Source organism: Ochotona princeps, chromosome 24 (genome assembly GCF_030435755.1).
Source record: "Ochotona princeps isolate mOchPri1 chromosome 24, mOchPri1.hap1, whole genome shotgun sequence".
Classification (NCBI taxonomy): Eukaryota; Metazoa; Chordata; class Mammalia; order Lagomorpha; family Ochotonidae; genus Ochotona; species Ochotona princeps.
Genome location: NC_080855.1, coordinates 9762192 through 9782651, shown reverse-complemented (window position 1 = coordinate 9782651; position 20460 = coordinate 9762192). Strand labels below are relative to the sequence as shown.

At 48.9% G+C, this 20460-nt stretch overlaps 1 protein-coding gene across 2 annotated transcripts in view; it reads left to right on the top strand.

Annotated features, from left to right (window-relative positions):
* The first annotated feature begins 634 nt into the window (after window positions 1–634).
* The window catches only part of CREBBP (CREB binding protein), a 148619-nt gene continuing 128793 nt past the window's right edge, over window positions 635–20460 (top strand). Inside the window, exon 1 of one of the 2 annotated variants that reach the window (XM_004586702.4) lies at window positions 635–1527. In XM_004586702.4, the coding sequence (XP_004586759.2) occupies window positions 1443–1527 (85 nt within the window). In that variant the 5' untranslated portion in view covers window positions 635–1442. The remainder of the gene's footprint in view (window positions 1528–20460) is intronic. The other variant, XM_058680760.1, reaches the window with a different exon arrangement.

The following is a 20460-nucleotide window of genomic DNA, read 5'->3' as shown; positions in this document are numbered from 1 at the left end:
CACTTCCTGCCTCAATGTCGGCTGAGAAGTTGCTCAGGGCCCCTCTCTGCCTCAGTTTCCCCATCTGCACACACTGGCTGGCTGTCCTGAAGGTGGCCTGCATTCCTGCAGAGGCCAAGCCACATCACTGGCAGGCAGTGAGGGAAAGTAGCGGGGCCGACGCTGGCCCCCGGCCTCCCTTCGCCTCCCGTCCCCGAGGAGGAAGGTGGCAGGCGGGGACCTGAGGAGCCGCCGAGGCGCAGCCGTTCCGGCGGGGACGGGAGGGCCCGGGTCGGGCGCCGACTCCCACCTGGGACCCGGTGTGCTACCTCACAGCGCACCGCGCCGGAACCCAGGCCCCTGCGGCCGGTCGCCCGTGAGAACAAAAGTGGCGGCCGGGCCCGACGCACTCGCGCCCGCAGGCCCGGCCCCCGCCCGGTCGCCTGCCGCCCCCAGCCACGCACAGTCGCCGCGCCTTCGGCCCTTCCGCCCCGAGCGCGCTCGGCTCTTTCCGCCGCGGCCGGCGCAGGTGGAGGGGGAGGGGCGGGGGCCGTGCGTGGTGACGCTGCGGGGGGGTGACGCAGCGGCGTGCCCCGCCCCCTCCCCCTCCCCGTTCAGGCTCTGGAAAGAGAAGAAAAAAAACTTTCTTTTTTTTTTTAATTGAGGAATCAACAGCCGCCATCTTGTCGCGGACCCGACCGGGGCTTCGAGCGCGATCTACTCGGCCCCGCCGGTCCCGGGCCCCACAACCGCCCGCGCACCCCGCTCCGCCCGGCCGGCCCGCTCCGCCCGGCCCTCGGCGCCCGCCCCAGCGGCCCCGCTCGCCTCTCGGCTCGGCCTCCCGGAGCCCGGCGGCGGCGGCAGCGGCGGCAGCGGCGGCGGCGGCGGCACGGGGGTGGGGGGGCCGCGGCGGCGGCGGCGACCCCGCTCGGCGCATTGTTTTTTCTCCCGGCGGCGGCGGCGGCGGCGGCGGGCCGCGGGCGGCGAGCCGAGCCCGGAGCCCCCTCGTCGTCGGGCCGCGAGCGAATTCATTAAGTGGGGCGCGGGGGGGGGGAGAGCGAGGCGGCGGCGCGGCACCATGTTCCCGGGGACTGCCTGAGCCGCCCGGCCGGGCGCCGTCGCTGCCAGCCGGGCCCGGGGGGACGGCCGGGCCGCCTGGGCGCCCCCGCCGCGGAGTGTCGCGCACGGGAGGCGGGCAGGGGATGAGGGGGCCGCGGCCGGCGGCGGCGGCGGCCGGGGGCGGGCGGTGAGCGCTGCGGGGCGCTGTTGCTGTGGCTGAGATTTGGCCGCCGCCTCCCCCACCCGGCCTGCGCCCTCCTCCCCTCGGCGCCCGCCGGCCCGCCGCGGCCCGCGCTCGCTCCTCGCTCGCTCCTGGCTCGCGGCCGGCCGGGCCCCCGACCCCTCGTACGGACCGTCCCGGCCTCGCCGCCCGCGCTTGGGGCTGTTTTCGCGAGCTTGTGAAAATGGCCGAGAACTTGCTGGACGGACCGCCCAACCCCAAACGAGCCAAACTCAGCTCGCCGGGCTTCTCGGCGAATGACAGCACAGGTGAGGAGCGGATCGGGGCGGCGGGGGCCGAAGCTCGCTGTCAGTGTCCACCCCGAGGGGCTGCCGGCTGTGAGGGCTGAGTCAGGGGGCATGGAGGTGGTCGTGGCGGAGCCGGCCGGGCCCGGGAGCGGCCCCCGGCGGAGGCTGGAAGTTTGTGGGGAGTCCGCCTGTCAGCGGGCGCGAGGGGGCCGCGCCTGCCCGGCCGCCCTGGGCTCCCCGGGTTTGGCTGTTCTGCCCGCGACGCTGGCTCCGGATGAGAGTGGAGCGCAGCGCGGGGTGGTGCGGGATGGTGCGGGCCGCCGCGGCTCGCGGGACCGTCTGGGGTTCACCACGGCAGGCCTGGTGCTTGAGGAGGATCGCGGCCCAGAGGCCCCGGGCACGTTTCTCCCGGGGGCGCACTCCTCACCACTCCGATGTGGGAAGACCCTCGCAGCAGCCACCCGCCCTCTTGGGAGTTAGCACAGTGAAGTTTTCTTGGAATGTGCACCTGAGAAAAATGCTAAGCAGTTGTTTTGAAGACTCGTGTTCTTTCCCTTTTCCTGGGGCCGGGGGTTGTGGGGAGGATTGGGAAGGAGGAGTCACCTTGTCATTCTATTTTTCGACAACTCCCGGCATAGCGAGATGTCATCTGGGTTGCTGTGCTGCGTTAAACGTGCTTAACTTTCAAAGAAAGTTTGCTGATTTCTGAAATCATATGGGCAGTTCAGTCGCCTTTAGAGTTTGTGTTACTTTTACAGTGTGGATGTACAAGAAGTTATGTTCACGTGGGGATTCCAGTTTCTCAAAAAGGAAAAAAAGCTGTCAGGGTGCTAAGTCACCGGTTAAACAGCTATTTGGGGGAGCTTCTTGGGGAATCGAGAGGCAGCGTGGTGTGCTGCTGGTTCAGCGAGTCTGCCTTGGCGGGTGCTGGCGCGTGTGGACGGAAGGACTAGTTGCGGCTCCTCAGCCTGGAGAACTTGTGCACCGGGAACTGTCGCTGCTGGGCCGCGAGCGTCCCACAGAATCTGGTGGTGGCAGCATCCGAAGATGAGTTTCTAATGAATGGGGCCAAACTGAATTACGCTGCTGCTGTCAGAGCTGTGCTGGATACAATCAGGTCTTCAGCCGGTGGGAATGTTTTTGTGACTGGCCGCTGGCGCAGTGTACTCTTGAAGTACATTGGGAATTTGTGCTGAATGTAATCCCTGGAATCCAGTTATAGAAGTGGCTTTTAATATTGTAGAAGTGAGAGAAAGGATTTTTAAAAATCAGTCTCAAAGAGATTCTTGCCTAGTTAAATTACGGTTTGTAGTCAGTGAAGCTCCTTAAGTCCATTAATGATACTTTTCTCTTTATCTTGTGAAAGGTTGAACTTGACAGTAATGTAAAAATTTGCCTTATTGGAGTGAGGACACTTATTGGAGTGTCCTTTGTTTTTGTAGCACAGACCATTTTTGTTCATGTTAACTGTGTGAAGTACAAGTTCAGCTGGAAAGCCTTTCTGAAATTGATAACTTGGGTGGCTTTGTGGTGCTGCTATTGTTGAATGAAGTTCCTGTGGACTTTTACAAAAGGGGACAAATGAGTAACGTGAGACGGTCCCGCTCTTGACTTTCAGCGGCTTTCAAGATGCAGCCGGAAGGGTTTCTGTTTGGTTGGAGAGCCCCAGTTTGTGCTGTTCACTTTGGCACAACCAAGTCCTATCAGAAAGGGCTTCTCAAAGTAGCCCACTTTATTTTTTTCCTTTCCTTTTCAGTGTTGGCCTTCGTATGGGACAGGAGCACTTTAACTTTTTCAAGTCTGTTTTAAGGAATAGGAAGAATGAAGTAACTGTCCTGTTGCAGCTGGATCCTCAGTTACACATTTGTTACTATCGTATTATTCTGGAGGGTTTATGAGGGAGGGGGGACCGCCAAGGGAAGGAGTCCTCACCCAGCACATTAAACAAGGCACAACTTTTGAATAGTTACTAGTCTGGGACATTGAGTAATGAGATGGATGAGATCTTGATGTTTTTTAAGTAAATGGTTAACTACAGATTATTGGCAAAAAATACATTGAATTGAGGATATTTGATTAGATGGGAGAGACCTAAGACTAGCACTTTTGAGATTTTCAACCTTATTTTGATGAGAGGGTGTGTCTCTGAAGTTTCCAAAAGAAAACTGGGCCAGGTGGTGCAATCATTTGCCGCGATAGAAGGGCTGGTGCTGTGGTACAGCAGGCCAGGTGACAGGCATCCCACAAGAGCATCATTTCAAGTTCAAGTTCCAGCTGCTTTGCTTCCTATCCGGATCCCTGGTAATGTACCTGGGGAAGCAGAGGAAGATGGCCAAAGTGCTTGAGTGCCTGCCACCTACATGGGAGACCTGGATGGAGCTACTGGCTTGTTCCTGCAGTCTGTCCCAGCCTTGGCTGTTGTAGCCATTTGGGGAGTGAATCAGTAGGTGAAAGGTCTCGCCCTGTCTCTAACTCTGCCTTTCAATTAAGTAACTAAATCCTTTAAAAAAAAAATCTGAGGGACCTGGAGTGATGGCTGGAATGGCTAATCCTCTTCCTGCAAGTGCTGGCATCCCATGTGGGTGCTGGTTTACGTCCTGGCTGCTACACTTCCCTTCCAACTCCCTGCTTATGACCTGGGAAAGAAGTAAAGAACGGCCCAAAGCCTTGGGACCCTGCATCCGTATGGTGGACCCGGAGGAGGCTCCTGGCTTAGGGTAGGCTAAGCTCCAGCCATTGCAGCCATTTAGGGAGTGAGCAGCAGGTGGAAGATCTTTCTCTTCTTCTGTTTGTAAATCTGTCTTTCCAGTAATTAAAAGAAAAATCTTTTTATGAAGGAGGGTGGCTCTGTCCCGTTAAGAACTCAGAGAAAGTAGCAGGAGGAGGTCTTGACAGCCTGAGAAGTCAGAGCAGCTTGTGATGTGGTGTGCATATGAGGGTATGGCCTGTGAAGCCCTCCCTGTCATGCAGATGTGTCTCTGGGAGCCACAGTGGCAGAGGAAAAGGTCTGCGGTTGCAGATCTTAGCAGCCCTGGTCCTGGCAGCATCATGGGAATGTGGATGTGTGCTTGCGACTCCCCAGGAAGAGCCGGCAGTACCTCTGAGAGTTAGCGCTATTGCCACCGATGACAGATGGCTATCCTTGAGGGGTCACAGACAGGCATGCACCCCACAAGCGCAGGGAACACAAGAAGGAGCTACAGGAGCAGCTCTGGAGTATTGCACAGTGGGTATGGTTGTTGGTCAGTGACGTGGCTTCCTTTGGTATCTTTTATATGTTTGGCCCTTGTGTTACCAGTATGTATTATTTTTATTTATTTAAAAGTTTTGTTTTATTTATTTATTTTTTTTCCGAAACCCCTTGCTACAGAGAGGAAGAGTTAAGGAAGAGTTAAACATCTTCCATATGCTGGTTCATTATCTAAATGGCCAATGACAAGGGTTGGGCCAGTCCTAAGCCAGGGGCCAGAAGCTTCATTCAAGCCTCCCACATGGGTGCAGAGGCCCCACATGGGTGCAGAGGCCCCACATGGATGCAGAGGCCCAGGACTTGGGCCACTTTCTTGTGCTTTCTCAGGTGCCTTAGTAGGGAGATGGATCAGAAGAGGAGCTACTGGGGCTTGAACTGATATCCATGTGGGATGCTGGCATTGCAGATGGCAGCTTACCCTGTTATTTCACAGTGCTTGTCCCTATTTATTAAAATTCTTGAATGATTTATTAGTTTGAAAAACAGAAAGCTGTCTTCTGTCCACTGGTTCATTCTGCAGTTGGCCGTAAGAGTTGGGGTTGGCCAGACAGGAGCCAGTAGCTCCTTCTGAGTCCTGTACATGGGTTCTGGGGCTCACGCACTTGTGCCATCCTTCGCTGGTTTCCTAGGCTCATGAGCAGGGAACTGGATTGGAAGTGGAACAATGGGGACTCAAACTGGTGTCCATATGGGATGCTTGTGCTGCAGGCAGCGGCTTAATTTGCTGTGGCACAGGAAACTTCTTTACTTAGTATCACCAAATCAGGGTAATCTGTTGGTGTCTTAACTTTGAGGATTCATGATTTCCTGGTGTGAGAGAAATACTCAGGCAAGCAATAAACTATTGCAGAGGTGGGGGTGTGGTGTCAGCTTTATTATGACAAAATTTGCGCATAACAAATACTAGAAAGTTATTAACAACTGCATCCTGAGAATTGAGTGTTGGCGTGTATCATTCTGTGCAGTGTGGGAGCCTCTAAGCGGTGGTGGCATTTTATCAATGTAGCAGAGAAGCCGTTTTAGAAAGTTTGTGGTAAATACGATTCCCAGCCAAATATCCTGTTAACCAACTGATGATCTTGTCTCTGTGTAGTGCTTTATTTATCAGAGCACTTGTCCCTGAACCCACTTAGTCTAACCCTTACAGCAGTTTGTGAGGTGAGATGGAGAGAGAGGTGATCTTCCCCAAGCCAGAACCACCTGCATCATGAAAGGAAATACTTTTATACATCTATTTTGTAAATCTACATCCATACACATTTCGTTTGCTTGTGTGGCTGACTTGACAAGCTCCGATCTCGTCAGTCCAGCAGGGAGTTTACCCTGGGAAGGAGCAAGACTTCCCACTTCTCTCAGGCTCTGGGCTGCTGCTTGCTGTCAGTTGTGTGGCTTCACATTCTCATTTACTGAAGGGGAAAGTTAGGAAATGGTCAGGTTATTTTACCTCATTGTTAAGTTGTGTCTAAATAGGAACTAGGAGTCTTCTGGAGACTTAGAGCTGGGTCTTTCCCATGGCTTTGCTTTGCTGTGACCTGTGAAAAAAAAGCGAAGACTCATGAGTATCCAGGAGAGGGACCGGTGCCATCAGCTGCAATGGTAGGTGAAGGTCAGGCACCCTGAGGGCACCTTCCTGTTGACCTAAGCATTGAGAGTCACTTGCTGTGTGGCCTTCAGGTTTGGTCCTATAGTTCTTCAGCATAGCTGAGAGGAATTCCTCCCAGCCTGGAGGCTTAGTGCGTGTACCTTACAGCCGCTGTGTAGTGCCGGTATGATTGTGTGATGAAGTGCACCATTACTTGGGGTATCTCTGTGCTTTATATTTCTGCTTAGTGTGTTTGAAGATAAAATGCTAAAAATGAATTCTCTAGAGTATATGTGCTGGCGTTGGTGCTGTAGTGTAGTGGGTTAAGCTTTTTCCTGCAGTGCTGGCATCCTCTATGGACACCAGTTCAAGTTCTAGCCTTTGCACTTCTGATCCTCTGCTAATGTGCCTGGGGAAGCTGCAGAAGATGGCCCAAACACTTGAGTCCCTGTACCAGATGGGAGACCAGAGGAAGCTCCTGGCTTCAAAGCAGCCTAACTCTAGCCCATGGTAGCCATTTGGGGAGTAAACCAGCAGATGGGGGATTGCTTCCTCTCTTCCATCTCTCTGGAAAACTGCCTTTCAAATAGATAAGTCTTTAAAAAAAAATCTCAACTGCCTTGTGAGTTTTTAAAGATTGGAAGGAGTTGCTATATTAGTGAGGTGCAGCCCACTTTCACCCAGTTCTTGGAGTGCGTTCCTTGAGTCAGAGGGCATGCTGAGTGGTGCTTCTTACGGAAGGTTCTGTGCTCCCAGGAAGCTGATTGTAGCTGAGGCTTTTCCCGCTAGCTTCCCGACACCTTCATCTGCTTATGGTGCTGCCACCATGCTGAAACCTCATGGAAGTTACCTGAAACAACTGGAAGTTATTTATTTATTAAGATTTATTTTGTTTAAAACTCAATTACAAAGAGGGAGAGATGGAGCAAGAGAGCTTCCATCTGTTGATTCACTCCCTGCATGGCTGCAATGGCCTGATCCAGGAGCCGGGAGCTTCCCCCAACTCTCCCCTGTGAGTGGGAGGAACCCAGACCCTGGGGCCAACTTGCTTTCCCCAAACTGTTAGTTAGTAGCTGGATCTGAAGTGGAGCAGCTGGGATACCAAGTGCCACCCATGTGCGATGCTGCAAACCTAAGCGGCAGCTTGATACTCTGTGGGTGCTGGCCCCTGGAACCCTTTCCATGTAACACAAGGGTTGTCAAACTTCATGTGAAGGGGCAGAGAGTAAGTGCCTGTGTGCCGAGTGGTCTCCGTTTCTACTTGGCTGGCCATATTAGAAACCGTAGATAACATGTGAGTGATGGGCGTATCTGTGGCCTAGTGCAGCTTGAGTTGGAAGGAGTGGCATCCAGGGAATGTGGCCTGGGGCTGCAGTTATGTTACCATGATGTGAAACAGAATTGACTTCTTAGTGTTCATGGGAAGTGATGGGCTCCCTGCTGCCCTAGGCTAGACTCTTTGGAGAATTTTTGGGGGGGGGGGTAAGGATTTATTTGGGCTGGCTTGATGGCTCAGTTGCCTAATTCTCCCCCTGCAAGTGCTGGCATCCCATATGGGCATTGGTTCATATTCTGGCTGACTCTCTTCCCACCAAGCTCTCTGCTTGTGGTCTGGCAAAGCAGTAGAGGACGGCCTAAGACTTAGGACCCTGCACTCATGTGAGAGACTTGGAAGTGGCTCCTGGCTTCGAATCAGCTCAGCTCTAGCCATTGCAACTATTTGGGATATGAGGAAAGATTCAGTGGATGGAGATCTCTCTGTCTCTCCTTTTCTGTATTAATCTGCCTTTCCAATAAAATAAAAGCAGCTGCCTGAGAGCTGGGAGCACTTTTCCTTTGCTGGGGCAGTGCTTGTGAATAGTAGTTCCTCAGGCAGTGTTTAAGGGAATGGGTGAGAGAACCTTTAGTATTTGTGTTGCAAAGCTGCCACAGTTGTAAGATTTTGCTTTTGAGCTTGTTGCCACCAGTCAGATACATTCTTTGTTCTTCAGTTCCACTTTCTATACCTGTGCACTCTGACTCTGACTTGGTCACAGATGTAGCTGGCCTGATAGTGCCCGGGCCAGAGCATTTTTGAGGCAAGTTGTGTCTGAGCCTCAGCTTCCTCGCTTACATGATGGAGAGAGCAGTTCCCATCACAGGGTGCTGGGAGTGGGCAGATGCTCATGGGGATGAGCTGTCTGTAGGTTTTAGGCTTTGGGGAAAATGGGTGTGTTTTGCCCACGGTGCTAGACTTGATTGCTCAGTAACTGTGCTTGACCACAGAGGCCCAGCACTGGGCACAGAGCCAGGAACTCTAATCAGTATCATTGATTATATACCTCCATTCTCAGGTTTGTTTTTTTCAATGTGAACAAGGTGATTAGCAAATTCTAAAATACAAAAATGTAAGTGGCATGAATTGTGAAAAATTTTTGATAATTTGATAGTTCATGGCTGTTTAAGCAGCAGGTGACTGAATGTTTGATTGTTTCTGTCCTGTGTCTAATGCACTTGAGCTTGAGGTTCCCATGAGGCAGCAGCAGTGCACAAAGGATTCTGGTAGACACCTTTGAGAACTGTGTTGACAAAACTTAGAGGCAAAACTTGAGAGGGCAGTCTGAGGAGGACTGAATTTACGCTCCTGTTTCCTGAGGATTACTGTGTGTAGCAGCTCAGGGCTGGGTTTGTGGGTCAGGTACCCCCCACCCGAAGCAGCCCTGGAAGGATGCAAAGGGACCCCGGGCTGAGAGAAATGCTCCGTCACGCATAGTTGGGTCTCGCTGCTCTGCACCTCCTCACCTCTTGAAGAGCTAGAATCGAGCTAGAAGGCGGTGGAACCTCTCAGCTTCTGTACCCCTTGGGCTGTTGATGAAGAACCCTGGCTGGGTCCCTGACTGTTACGGCCTGTGACAACTTCTGGTTATCCACTGTCTCTTGGGTGCTCTGGCACTCCTGGCCATGCCCTCTAGTTTGGGGATATGTGCCTTGCATTTCCTTCTGCCCTTCCTGAAGCCTTTTCCTTGGTGATTCCTCCTCAGAGTGTGGACTCTGGGCTGGCATGAGGTCCTCAGCTCATTCTTCACTTGGGGAAAGGGGGTTGCCCTTCCCAACTCAGAGCTGTCACACGGCAGCGAGCTGTTGCGCCACTACTTGCTGCTTGGGCGGAGTTTTCCATACTCCACCCTCTGTGAGGAGCCCTGTGTCAGGACCCGGGAGCACCCTTTCTGCAGTGGTAAGCTGCTTGCCATGGGGGCATTTCACACCTGGAGAAGGAGTGTTTTGTTTTGTTTTAAAGTTCTCAGGCAATGGGCCCAGCATGGTGGCCTAGCAGCTAAAGTCCTCTCCTTGCACACACCGGGCTCCATATGGTGCCAGTTCCAATCCTGGTGGCTCTGCTTCCCATCCAGCTCCCTGCTTGTGGACTGGGAAGGCGGTCAAGGATGGACCAAGGCCTTGGGACCCTGCACCCATGTGGGAGACCCAGCGGAGGCTCCTGGCTCCTGGCTTCAGATTGGCACAGCACCAACTGTTGCGGCCACTTGGGGAGTGAATCATCTGACAGAAGGTCTTTCTGTCTCTCCTCCACTCTGTATATCTGATTTTCCAATAAAAAAAAAAGTTCATGATTGTCTTTGGAAAACCACCTTTGGGGTATTTTCTGTTTCTAAACTTAGAAAATAAGAATAAATTTTAGCTCTATGTCTAAAAAGTTGAATTTCTTTTTAAACTTACCCTTCAGGAAGACTTGGATATCATCCCGTGTGAAGTTTTCCCCGGTGTTTCGTTTCTCTTAATCAAAAAAATGTTTAGTTGAACCATTGCTAAGAATAGTAAGATCTAATGGTGCAAATAATTCTGCTTGATTAAATCTGACTTTCCCAATTCTGGGTGTTTCGTTTACTGCTTTTGGAAATGTCTTAATTCGCTTGAGCCTTACTGTGTACCTAAGGTGTTTTTTCTAGCTTGCGTCGTCTCCAAAAGCAGAGAAGAAGGGCTGCCTAATAGGGCTTCACAAGTCTGTCATAAAGCCAGTGCTTTTCATAGTTCAGAAATACTCCTTTCTCCCCCATGTGTCTTGAAAATTTTAATCTAAAACTGTACCACCTATTCACATTTGAACTTGAGAGAATAACCAGTGAAATGACAAGCAAAATAGGCTACTGTACTGGGGAGTCTGTAGGGAAGTCTTGTGCAACATTTAAATAGCGCGGACTCTGGCATTTGGTTACAAACTGATGACACTCAGGAACTATCAAAATCTACCAATTAGGGCCCAGCGGCGTGGCCTAGTGGCTAAAGTCCTCGACTTGAAAGCCCCGGGATTCCATATGGGCACCAGTTCTAATCCCGGCAGCTCCACTTCCCATCCAGCTCCCTGCTTGTGGCCTGGAAAGGCAGTCGAGGACGGCCCAAAGCGCACCACCGGCCGTCGTGCTCACTTGGGGAGTGAATCATCAGATGGAAGATCTTCCTCTCTATTTCTCCTCCTCTCTGTGTATCTGACTTTGTAATAAAAATAGACAAATCTTTAAAAAAAATCTACCAATTAATTAGGTACAGTTATGAAGTAGAAAAGCTTATCCCAATTCCTTTGGATTAAAAATTTTTTTAAAGGCTTATTTTATTTTTATTGGAAAATCAGATATACGGAGACGAGGAGAGACAGAGAAGAAACCCTTCCACCCATTGATTCACTCCCGAAGTGGCCGCAATGGCTGGAACTGCACTAATCAGGAGCCAGGAGCCTCCTCTGGGTCTCCCACGTGGGCGCAGGGTCCCAAGGCTTTGGGCCATCCTCAACTGTTTTCCCAGGTCACAGGCAGGGAGCTGGATGGGAAGTGGAACAGCCGGGACATGAACCAGTGCCCATATGGGATCCTGGCACGTACAAGGCGAGAACCTTAGCCACTAGGCTACCGAGCCAGGCCTGAATTAAAATATTTTTGAGTATTTGTCACCTGTTTAAAAGTGGAACTTTCTAAGCATGACTCAGAATTGAAGGCAATGTCAGGGCTTTTTCTTCTGTGACCCGCTGTGTGTGCTGTGGAGGTGGCCCTGGCTTCAGCTCAGGGTGGACACAGATCCCAGCTCCCAGCTCTTCAGCACTGTGACTCGGTGCAGTCACTGGGTGACAAGTGTGTGTGTGAGAGCGAGAGCATGCAAAGAGCTCACTGCAAGGGATCCTCACTATTTCTGCTCACTTAGATTAACCTTGAATATTGCTGTGCTGTGCTGCTTGGCTTTTCGCAGGTTAAAGCAGCTGCATTTAATTGTATAGAAAAAAATATTAGACATCACCCACCTCTGTAGCGGTGAGGACTTGGCTGATTTAATGAGAGATCTAACCCAGAACCAGACCCTCATGAAAGGGGAGCTGCTGCCCCTGCTGGTGCTAGGGCTGGTGAAGTTTCAGCTGTGGTTTGTGATAGAATGGATGTGGAGGTGAGGAAGATTCTGGAGTCCTGCAGATGAGGTGCTAGGTTGACTTCACTTGACTCATGCTTCACGTACTGATCTTTGTAGGGAAATTGAACACTAGTTAAATGGAGCTGGTTTTCTAGTTATTGCTCTAGAGTAATGGCTTGATTAAATAGTTATGGGGTTTCTGTATGGCTTTGGTAGGCTAGGACTTAGAGAAAAAGAGAACGTGAGTACAGAGATACTATAAAAGTAGCGTTTCTGTGTCATTGGAAGGCAGGAATTAGGGAAATGATTGTGGGATTGTTGTGTAGTGCAGCAATCGGAGTTGATTGGTTGAAAGAAACGGAAGTGCAACGGTAATTTCTTCTCTGTTTCAGCTGTGTTGAGCTTGAAAGGGACCAATTCAGCTTTATGCTGTACTCTGAGAATTATCTCTTCTTACATATTCTGTAGTAGGAAATTCTTTTGGTGAAGGCTACTAATTTTCTGTTCTCCTAGATATTTTAGGTATGATGACTAAAGTTTTTAGCCAGTAAAAATTGACCCATGGTAGACAAAAATAAAACTGCTGGTTTGTGCATCTGTTAAATCTTATTTGCATATTTAGTTATAATAACCTTTATTGAAATAAGACCTGTAGTACCAGCAGGTTTTCTGTATGGCTTTGGTTGTTGCTCTGCTGTTGGGATCAGGTTGGTTTGGAGAACACAGCCTGTCCTGTGAGTTGGACTTCTGTTTAAAAATCTGTGAGGGCCGTTCGTTACTTCAAGAGAATTTAGTGTTTTAGCTCTCAAACTTTCTCAGGCTTTGAAAGTTTAAAGAAAACTGAATTTTCTCTTTAAGAGTGGATTCAGACATTTTCTGTATTTGAGTTGGGAGTGTTCTTGTGATTATCTGTAGGTCGGTGCTGTTCACCGAAGTTTTTATGATGATGGCAGGTTTTGTGTCTGCATTGCCCAGCGTTAAGACACCTGGTTGTGTGTGGTATTAGATGATTGAGAAGTGGCTACTGTATCTTGGGAATGCATTCTTAAATTTTTAAAAAGCCACATATGGCTAGTGAGTGGTGAGTGCTTTTAAAAGTGATGCCTTTTTCTTTCCTCTGTAAGATTTGTTTTCTTATTTTGAAAGGCAGAGTGACAGAGATCTGCTGTTCACTGGTTCCCTTACCCCACGTGTGGCTGCGACGGCCAGAACTGGGCATTCTGAAGCCAGGAGCTTCTTGGGAGTGCAGGAGGGTCCAAGCATCTGGGCTGTCCTCTGCCGCTTTCCAAGACACATTAACAGGGAGCTCTGTGGGAAGTGGAGCAGCCAGGACTCACATGGAGCATACCAGCACTCACATGGTATGCTGCTGATGGCTTTACTTGTTATGCCACAGAGGCTGCCCCTTTTTCAATTTCAGTGGCTTAAGTCTCAATTCTACCCTTTTGCTGTTTGATTCAGCAAATGCTTAAATGCATATTACATGTAGGGTACTCTGGCTGCTCTTCTAGGAATGAGAGTTGAGTGGTGTGGGCTGTGAGAAGAGGCTCCTCCCAGCAGTTGTAACCCTGCTTCAGGCCAGGTGGTCAGGAGACTTGTGAGAGAGGACTGTGGTGTCTTATTCTGGGTGAGAGAGGAGCTCGCCTGGGTGAAGGCTGTGTGAGGTCACCCTTTTAAACAGTGTAACACTTTACAAAAATCCCATCCTGTCTGGAGTAATTGGGGAAAGCTATTTTTGGATTTTTTTCCCCCAGAATTTGAAATCAGCTTTTTCCAGAGTGCATTTTTCCATTCAGGCCCAAATCCAGTGCGTGTTGACACCTGTCTTCCCCTCCTGCATCCCCTTATTGGGGGAAGGGCCCTGTGAAAAACAGCATACAAATTTCAGCTGTGACAGGGTTCTTGACCTGCACTTGAAGATGCCCCACCCCATAGCCAGCACCATCTCCTTCCCTTGACTTCAATGGCCCAGTGATTGGGTCCGTGCCACCGTGTGGGAGGACTGGGTTGGATTCCTGCCTGCAGCAGTTGCGGCAGCCCTGACTGCGGTGGGCATTTGGGGAATAAAGCAGTAGATGGGATCCCTTTGTCTCTCTGCCTTGCAAAAAAAGAATTTGAAGATTATAACTAGTGTACTTATTTAAAGTGTTGGGAAATTTTTGTTCAAGTGGAAGAATTTTCTTCAAAAGGTTTTTTTTTTTTAACTTTCTTTTGAATAGATGATGTGATCATACAGTTCAGAGTTTCAGAAAATAAAAAAAATGGATACTTGGTGAGAAATTTCCTTCTTCATCTTTAGATTCACCCATTCCCCTCCTAATAGGCCACTAGTGTTAACCATTCCTTGTGTGTCAGCGAAAGGTACACTGTGCATCAGCCAGGCAAATACAGTCTCTTTTGTAAAATGATTTTAAAGATTTTTTCTAAATTTTTATTGATTTATTTGGAAGATAGAAGTCTCTCTGCTGATTCACTCTCCAAATGAGCGCAGAAGCCAGTGCGAGGTGACCGGAGTCCAGTCCGGGCCCTTCCAGGTTGGTAGGGACCCATGTGCTTCAGCCATCACTCTGCCTTCTGGAGTGTGTGGGTGAGGGGTTTTATACCATGGTGCAGCAGGTTGGCACTGCCGGTGGCACTGATATCCCTGTGCATACCAGTTAGTGTCCTGCTCCATGCTGATGTGCCTGGTAAGGCATCAGAAGATGGCCCAGGTGCTTGAGCCCGTTTGACCCATTTGAGAGACCTGGATGAAACTCGTGGGTTTGGCTGGTCCAGCCCTGGCTGGTGTGGGCATTTTGGGGTGTAAATGGTGAATGAAAGATACCTATCTTTCCTTCTCTCTGGCTCTGCATTTCAAATTTAAAAAAAATAAAATTTTTTTTGAAGTTTGTTTTACTAGGGAACTGAATGAATTACTGAGCTGAGACTCCCACCCAGGCACTCAGTAGTGGGATGTAAAGTCCCAAGTGGTGATTGAACCGCTGTAGTAGATGCGTGTCTCTCACTTTTTTTAAACTTATTTAGATATGTTGTTCTGTGAGTGCATTTCAGATTGACATATGTTTTGGCTGCTGAAAATATTCAGTTCAAAGAGCACTTCATTTTAAAAGTCTACTTTTAATGGCAAAATCTTTTGGTGCTATAGCCACATAAATAACAAATGGTTTTAGTAGTTTTCATTGTACTAGAGGAATAGGAAAAAATTAAGTTCTAGAGAATTGGTTGCATGTCATCTTGAATAGTAAGGGTCTTGTCAAATACGTATTGTGGGACTGGCATTGTGGTGTGGAAGATGAAGCTGCCATGTGCAATACCTGTGTTACGTCAGCATGGTGCAGGTTCTGACTCATGTCCCTTCCTCAAGCGTGCACTCTGGGCGGCAGCAGATGATGGCTCAAGTGCAGCAGTTAGCACCAGGTGAGAGACTGGGTTGAGTTCTGGGCTCCTGGATTCAGTTTGGTTCAGTCCTGGCTGTTGTGCATTTGGAAGTGAAGAAGTAGATGGAAAATTTTTGTTTGCTCCCTTCCCTTGTCTCAACACACCTGTCATGCTAGTTTTTTTTTTTTTTTAAAGATTTATTCATTTTATTACAGCCAGATATACACAGAGGAGGAGAGGCAGAGAGGAAGATCCTCCGTCCGACGACTCACTCCCCAAGTGAGCTGCAACGGACTGATGCGGGCCGGTGCGCGCCGATCCGAAGCCGGGAACCTGGAACCTCTTCCGGGTCTCCCACGCGGGTGCAGGGTCCCAATGCATTGGGCCGTCCTCAACTGCTTGCCCAGGCCACAAGCAGGGAGCTGGATGGGAAGTGGAGCTGCCGGGACCAGAACCGGCGCCCATATGGGATCCCGGGGCTTTCAAGGCGAGGACGTTAGCCGCTAGGCCATGTCGCCGGGTCCCCCATGCTAGTTTTTTTAAAAAAATTTTTTTTAATGATTATGCACCCAAGTTTCCATTTATACTTGAGTTCCTGGAAAAGAATCTTAAAACTTCTAGGTTTGACTATCTAACTTATTAATACTCAGATCTCTGTGACCACAGATGGCTGTGACTTAACTACATCAAGCAGATCAAGTAAACGTCAGTGTCTTGCTTGGTAGAGTGTTTAAGAATACTGGCATTCACTCATGTGTTGGTTACTCCATGGCGTGTTTTTTCATGGTACTGTAATTTGTTGTTGATGTTGCTGCTGCTATTCTTATTTTTTTTTTTTTAAGATTTATTTATTTTATTACAAAGTCAGATATACAGAGAGGAGGAGAGACAGAGAGGAAGATCTTCCATCTGATGATTCACTCCCCAAGTGAGCTGCAACGGCCGGTGTGTGCCGATCCGAAGCCGGGAACCTGGAACCTCTTCCGGGTCTCCCACGCGGGTGCAGAGTCCCAAGGCGTTGGGCCGTCCTCAACTGCTTTCCCAGGCCACAAGCAGGGAGCTGGATGGGAAGTGGAGCTGCTGGGATTAGAACCGGTGCCCATATGGGATCCCGGGGCGTTCAGGACGAGGACTTTAGCCGCTAGGCCACGGCACTGAGCCCTGCTGCTGCTATTCTAACTCATACCAGTTGTTGACCTTGTTTCATGGCTTCTCAATTATGGAAATGAATAGTGATGGAGTACTGGGGTCTATCTGTATATGATAGATGTGGGGGTATAATGGAACATGCATCCCTGCTTCCAGACAAAGATGGGCTCCCAATGAAACTGTTGGACATGTGTAGACAATGGGATGCTGGACTGTCTGACATTGTCTGTACCAACAATGTGGGGGTACACTTATGATAGAATTATGATTCCTTACGAAGGACTACACCATTGTAGTAAAATGGGGAAAATCTGTCGACGTGGGAGTTTGAGGGGAATCCAAGCCTACACAAAATTATACCACATAACTCAAAATAAAAATATATTAAGAAAAGCATACTGACATTAACCCTAGATATTAATTAGTTAATTAAGTGAATTAATCCAGAGAATTACAAATCCTTTAAAGAGAAAGTGTTAAGTCAGTGAGTCTTCATCAGAGGAGTGGTAGATTCCTGTCATTGTAAGTCTGGGAAGGAGCGGGCTGTCTGAGAATCCAGGAGCAGGTGTCACAGTGGAGAACAGGATGGTCATTGAGTCCTTTTTAGGGGTGAAAAGATGCGTGCTAATGTGTGTATAGGTGATTTCTGGAGACTTTTTTTTTAAGATTTATTTCACTTTTTTTTTTACAAAATCAGTTATACAGAGAGGAGGAGAGACAGAGAGGAAGATCTTCCATCTGATGATTCACTCCCCAAGTGAGCCGCAACGGCCGATGCTATGCCAATCCGAAGCCGGGAACCTCTTCCAGGTCTTCCAGGTCTCCCACGCGGGTGCAGGGTCCCAGGCCACAAGCAGGGAGCTGGATGGGAAGTGGAGCTGCCAGGATTAGAACCGGCACCCGTATGGGATCCTGGGGCGTTCAGGGCAAGGACTTTAGTCGCTAGACCACTGCTGCTGGGCCCAAGGGAGACTGTTTTTAAGAGAGAGAGGCAATAGGAATGTTTTTGGAACTCTTACATTTTTAGTGCTTTAAAATATTGTATTTTTTTATGGAAGTGAGTTAAAAACCAATCCAAAGCAAAACAACGTTTTTTGGTGTGTATGTTATATCTCTGTATTTCTGTGTTTGTGGCTAGGAGAATCCATTAGGTTAAATGGTGGTGACCACAATCAGAAGTCTGTGATTCTGCTGATTAAGAGTACCATGGGCTGGGGGGAAGAGTGCCATGGCGCTGTAGGTATAGACAATGACAGGAAGCATCTTGCTGTCAAGATATATTTAACAGTTTCAGTGGTAATTCATCGTTTATTTGGGAGCAGAGATGCATACTGCAATGTATCTTCAGTTCTTGATGTTCTGCTCTCCATTATACAGTTCCTCTAGGTGAATATATGTATATACATGTTTACACATGTATCTGTTGATCTTATATTTTTGCATGAAGGTTGCCTTACGTCAGAGAGAACATATTTGTTTTGGGATTGGTCTATTTCATTGAGCATAATTATGGTGTCTAGTTGGGAACATTTTGTGGCAGAGGTAGAATTTCATTCTTTTTAATGGCTGAGTTGTATTTCATAGAATAGATATACTATTCTTTAAACTAGTATTGGGCCTGACGTGGTAGCCTAGTAGCTAAAGTCCTTGCCTCGCACATGCCAGGATCCCATGTGGGCGCCAGTTCTAATCCCGGTGGCCTGCTTCCCATCCAGCTCCCTGCTTGTGACCTGGGGAAGCAGTCGAGGACGGCCCAAAGCCTTGGGACCCTGCACCTACATGGGAGATCCTAAAGAAACTCCAGGCTTTCCCTCTCCATTGCCATTTTCTCTATTATGTTTACAGTCCCCAAGAATTTTCATAGTAAGATAGCCTTTCTATGTTGTGATAGGTCCCAAGCCTTTGCCATGAGACATGATTGTTGAGCACCTGTGTTGTCACCAGCTGTGGTGCCAGGTCCTGTGTGGACATCATGTTGTTTAGTCCTCAGCTACTTTGCCAGGTGTGCTTATGATAGTGGTCGGTCTGCCCAGGCTCAGTGCTGAGTACCTTATCTGTGTCGTAGGGTTCCATTCTTTGCTCCATAGGCTTACAGGACAGTGCTTTCTGGTGGCTTTTTTTTTTTTTTTTTTTTTTTTTTTTTTAGTGGAAGTACACACAGGGGGGCAGCAGAGCTGTGGTCTATCAAGACCTGATTGGTCACCCTTCTCACTGTACCAGGATGTAATTGCTGTGCTGTTAGTATGTGATTGATGATGCAGTAATAAACTCTCTAAGAAAGTCCAGTGGAGTCTTCAGGCCATCTATTATTTTATAAATTGCTCATCTCCAGATAGAAGTCTTTTCTGTTTTTGAAAGGCTTGTTTATTTATTTGAAATGCAGACTCCTCAAATGTCCACACTCACTGGGGTTGGCCCATCTCCATCCAAGTCTCCCAGCGCTGACAACCACATGTGGTTGGCAGGGACTCAAGTGCTTTGGCCATCCTTTGCCACTTTCCCAGGTGTTAAAATTACCAGGACGCTGGATTGGAAGTAGATCCTTTCAAACTTAAACGACTTGGTGCTCATATGGGATGCTGGCCTTGCGGGTGGCTGCTTAATTAGTTATTCCTCAATGGTTGCCCCTAGAAAGGAACTTTATAAACATGCTTTGCTCTTGTTGGACTGGGGTTTGGTGTTCGTTTTGTCCTGTGGATTTGTATACTTCTGTTTTTGAAAGTTGGAGACAGTCACATACACCTTCTGTTGGCTGATTCACTTTACAAGGTATCCACAGCACAATGTGTAGACCAGGAGGAGCCCAAACTTCTATGTGGTTGTCAGGAACCCAAGTACTTGGGCCGTCACCTACTACCTTCTCTGAGCATGTTAGCCAGGGAGTTGGATCAAAAGTGAGGCAGCTAGGATTTGAACCAACATTCCAATATAAGATGCAGACATCCCAAGCATTTGGTGAACCTCTGGGTCACAATGCCTTACCCAGATCATGTGTTTTGTATGCAAAATGGCCTTTCTAAAATTTCCCAAGGCAAGTGAATAAAGATTTAAGAGACACATTTAAGTAGTTAGTCACAGACCAGGTAATGCGAAAGAAAATCCAAAGAACGGAGTGAAGAAAATCTGAAAGCAACTAATCCTTTTATAAGGAATAGAGATAATCAGGAGTAGGGTGGGAAGAGAAGTATACATGGGGGGCGTTCAGGTGTCCTAAGAGTGGGGAATGCTTGTGCACCCAAAGCAGCCGCATCTTCATTCAGTGTCTCCTCAGCTGCACTCAGTGTTTGCACAGACCATGTGCTCATTGATGCTGAGGTGAGCTCTAGAGTGAATGGGCCCCCTGGAAGATAATAAAGAAGCTGTGGAAAAGGAGCATAAACTGAAAGCAGTAAATCAATGTAACACTTGAAGAGCCGTCCCTGCTTATTTTGTTCTCTTTGTTTCCATCCTTGAGTGGAGGCACAGCTTGTTAACTTTGGTGGTCTCTGTGGCTGGCGAGTGCTGCTGTGTGGGGGCAGTGGCTGAGCCTCTGGGGAAGGGGTCCAGGGCACTTCTGCTCTGCCAGCTCACAGCCCAGGGCTTGCACCCACCTGGGTCTGGAGCGTGGGACAGATGCACATCTCTGGCACTTACATACGACGATGGTGTGATTTATATGCATTTTGACAGGATTACCAATTACATCAGTACAGAGAATTTTGGGCTTCAAATGCGATTTCAAGAAATAAAGAAAGATCTTATAAGGTGACATTAGAGAACCTGAAAAGTAGATGGTTTGTAGATTATTTAATGCATCTGAAACTTTTTAAAAAAATATTACATTTATTTTTATTGAAAAGGCAGATTTACAGAGAGGAGAGAGAGAAAGGAAGATCTTCCATCCATTGATTCACTCCCCAAGTGGCTGCCAACTGCTGGAACTGTGCCAGTCTGAAACCAGGAGCCAGGAGCCCCCTTCAGGTCTCCCACACCGGTGCAGGGTCCCAAGGCTTTTGGCTCTCCTCAGCTGCTTTCCCAGGCCACAGGCAGGGAGCTGGATGGGAAGTGGGGTTGTCGGGATTAGCACCAGCGCCCATATGAGATCCTGGCGCATTAAAGGTGAGGACTTTAATCGCTACGCTATTGTGCCGGGCCTCTCTGCTGTATTCTTCATTCCTCACTGTACCTCCCCAGTCTCTGTGTGGGAAGTGAAATATGGAAAGCTGTA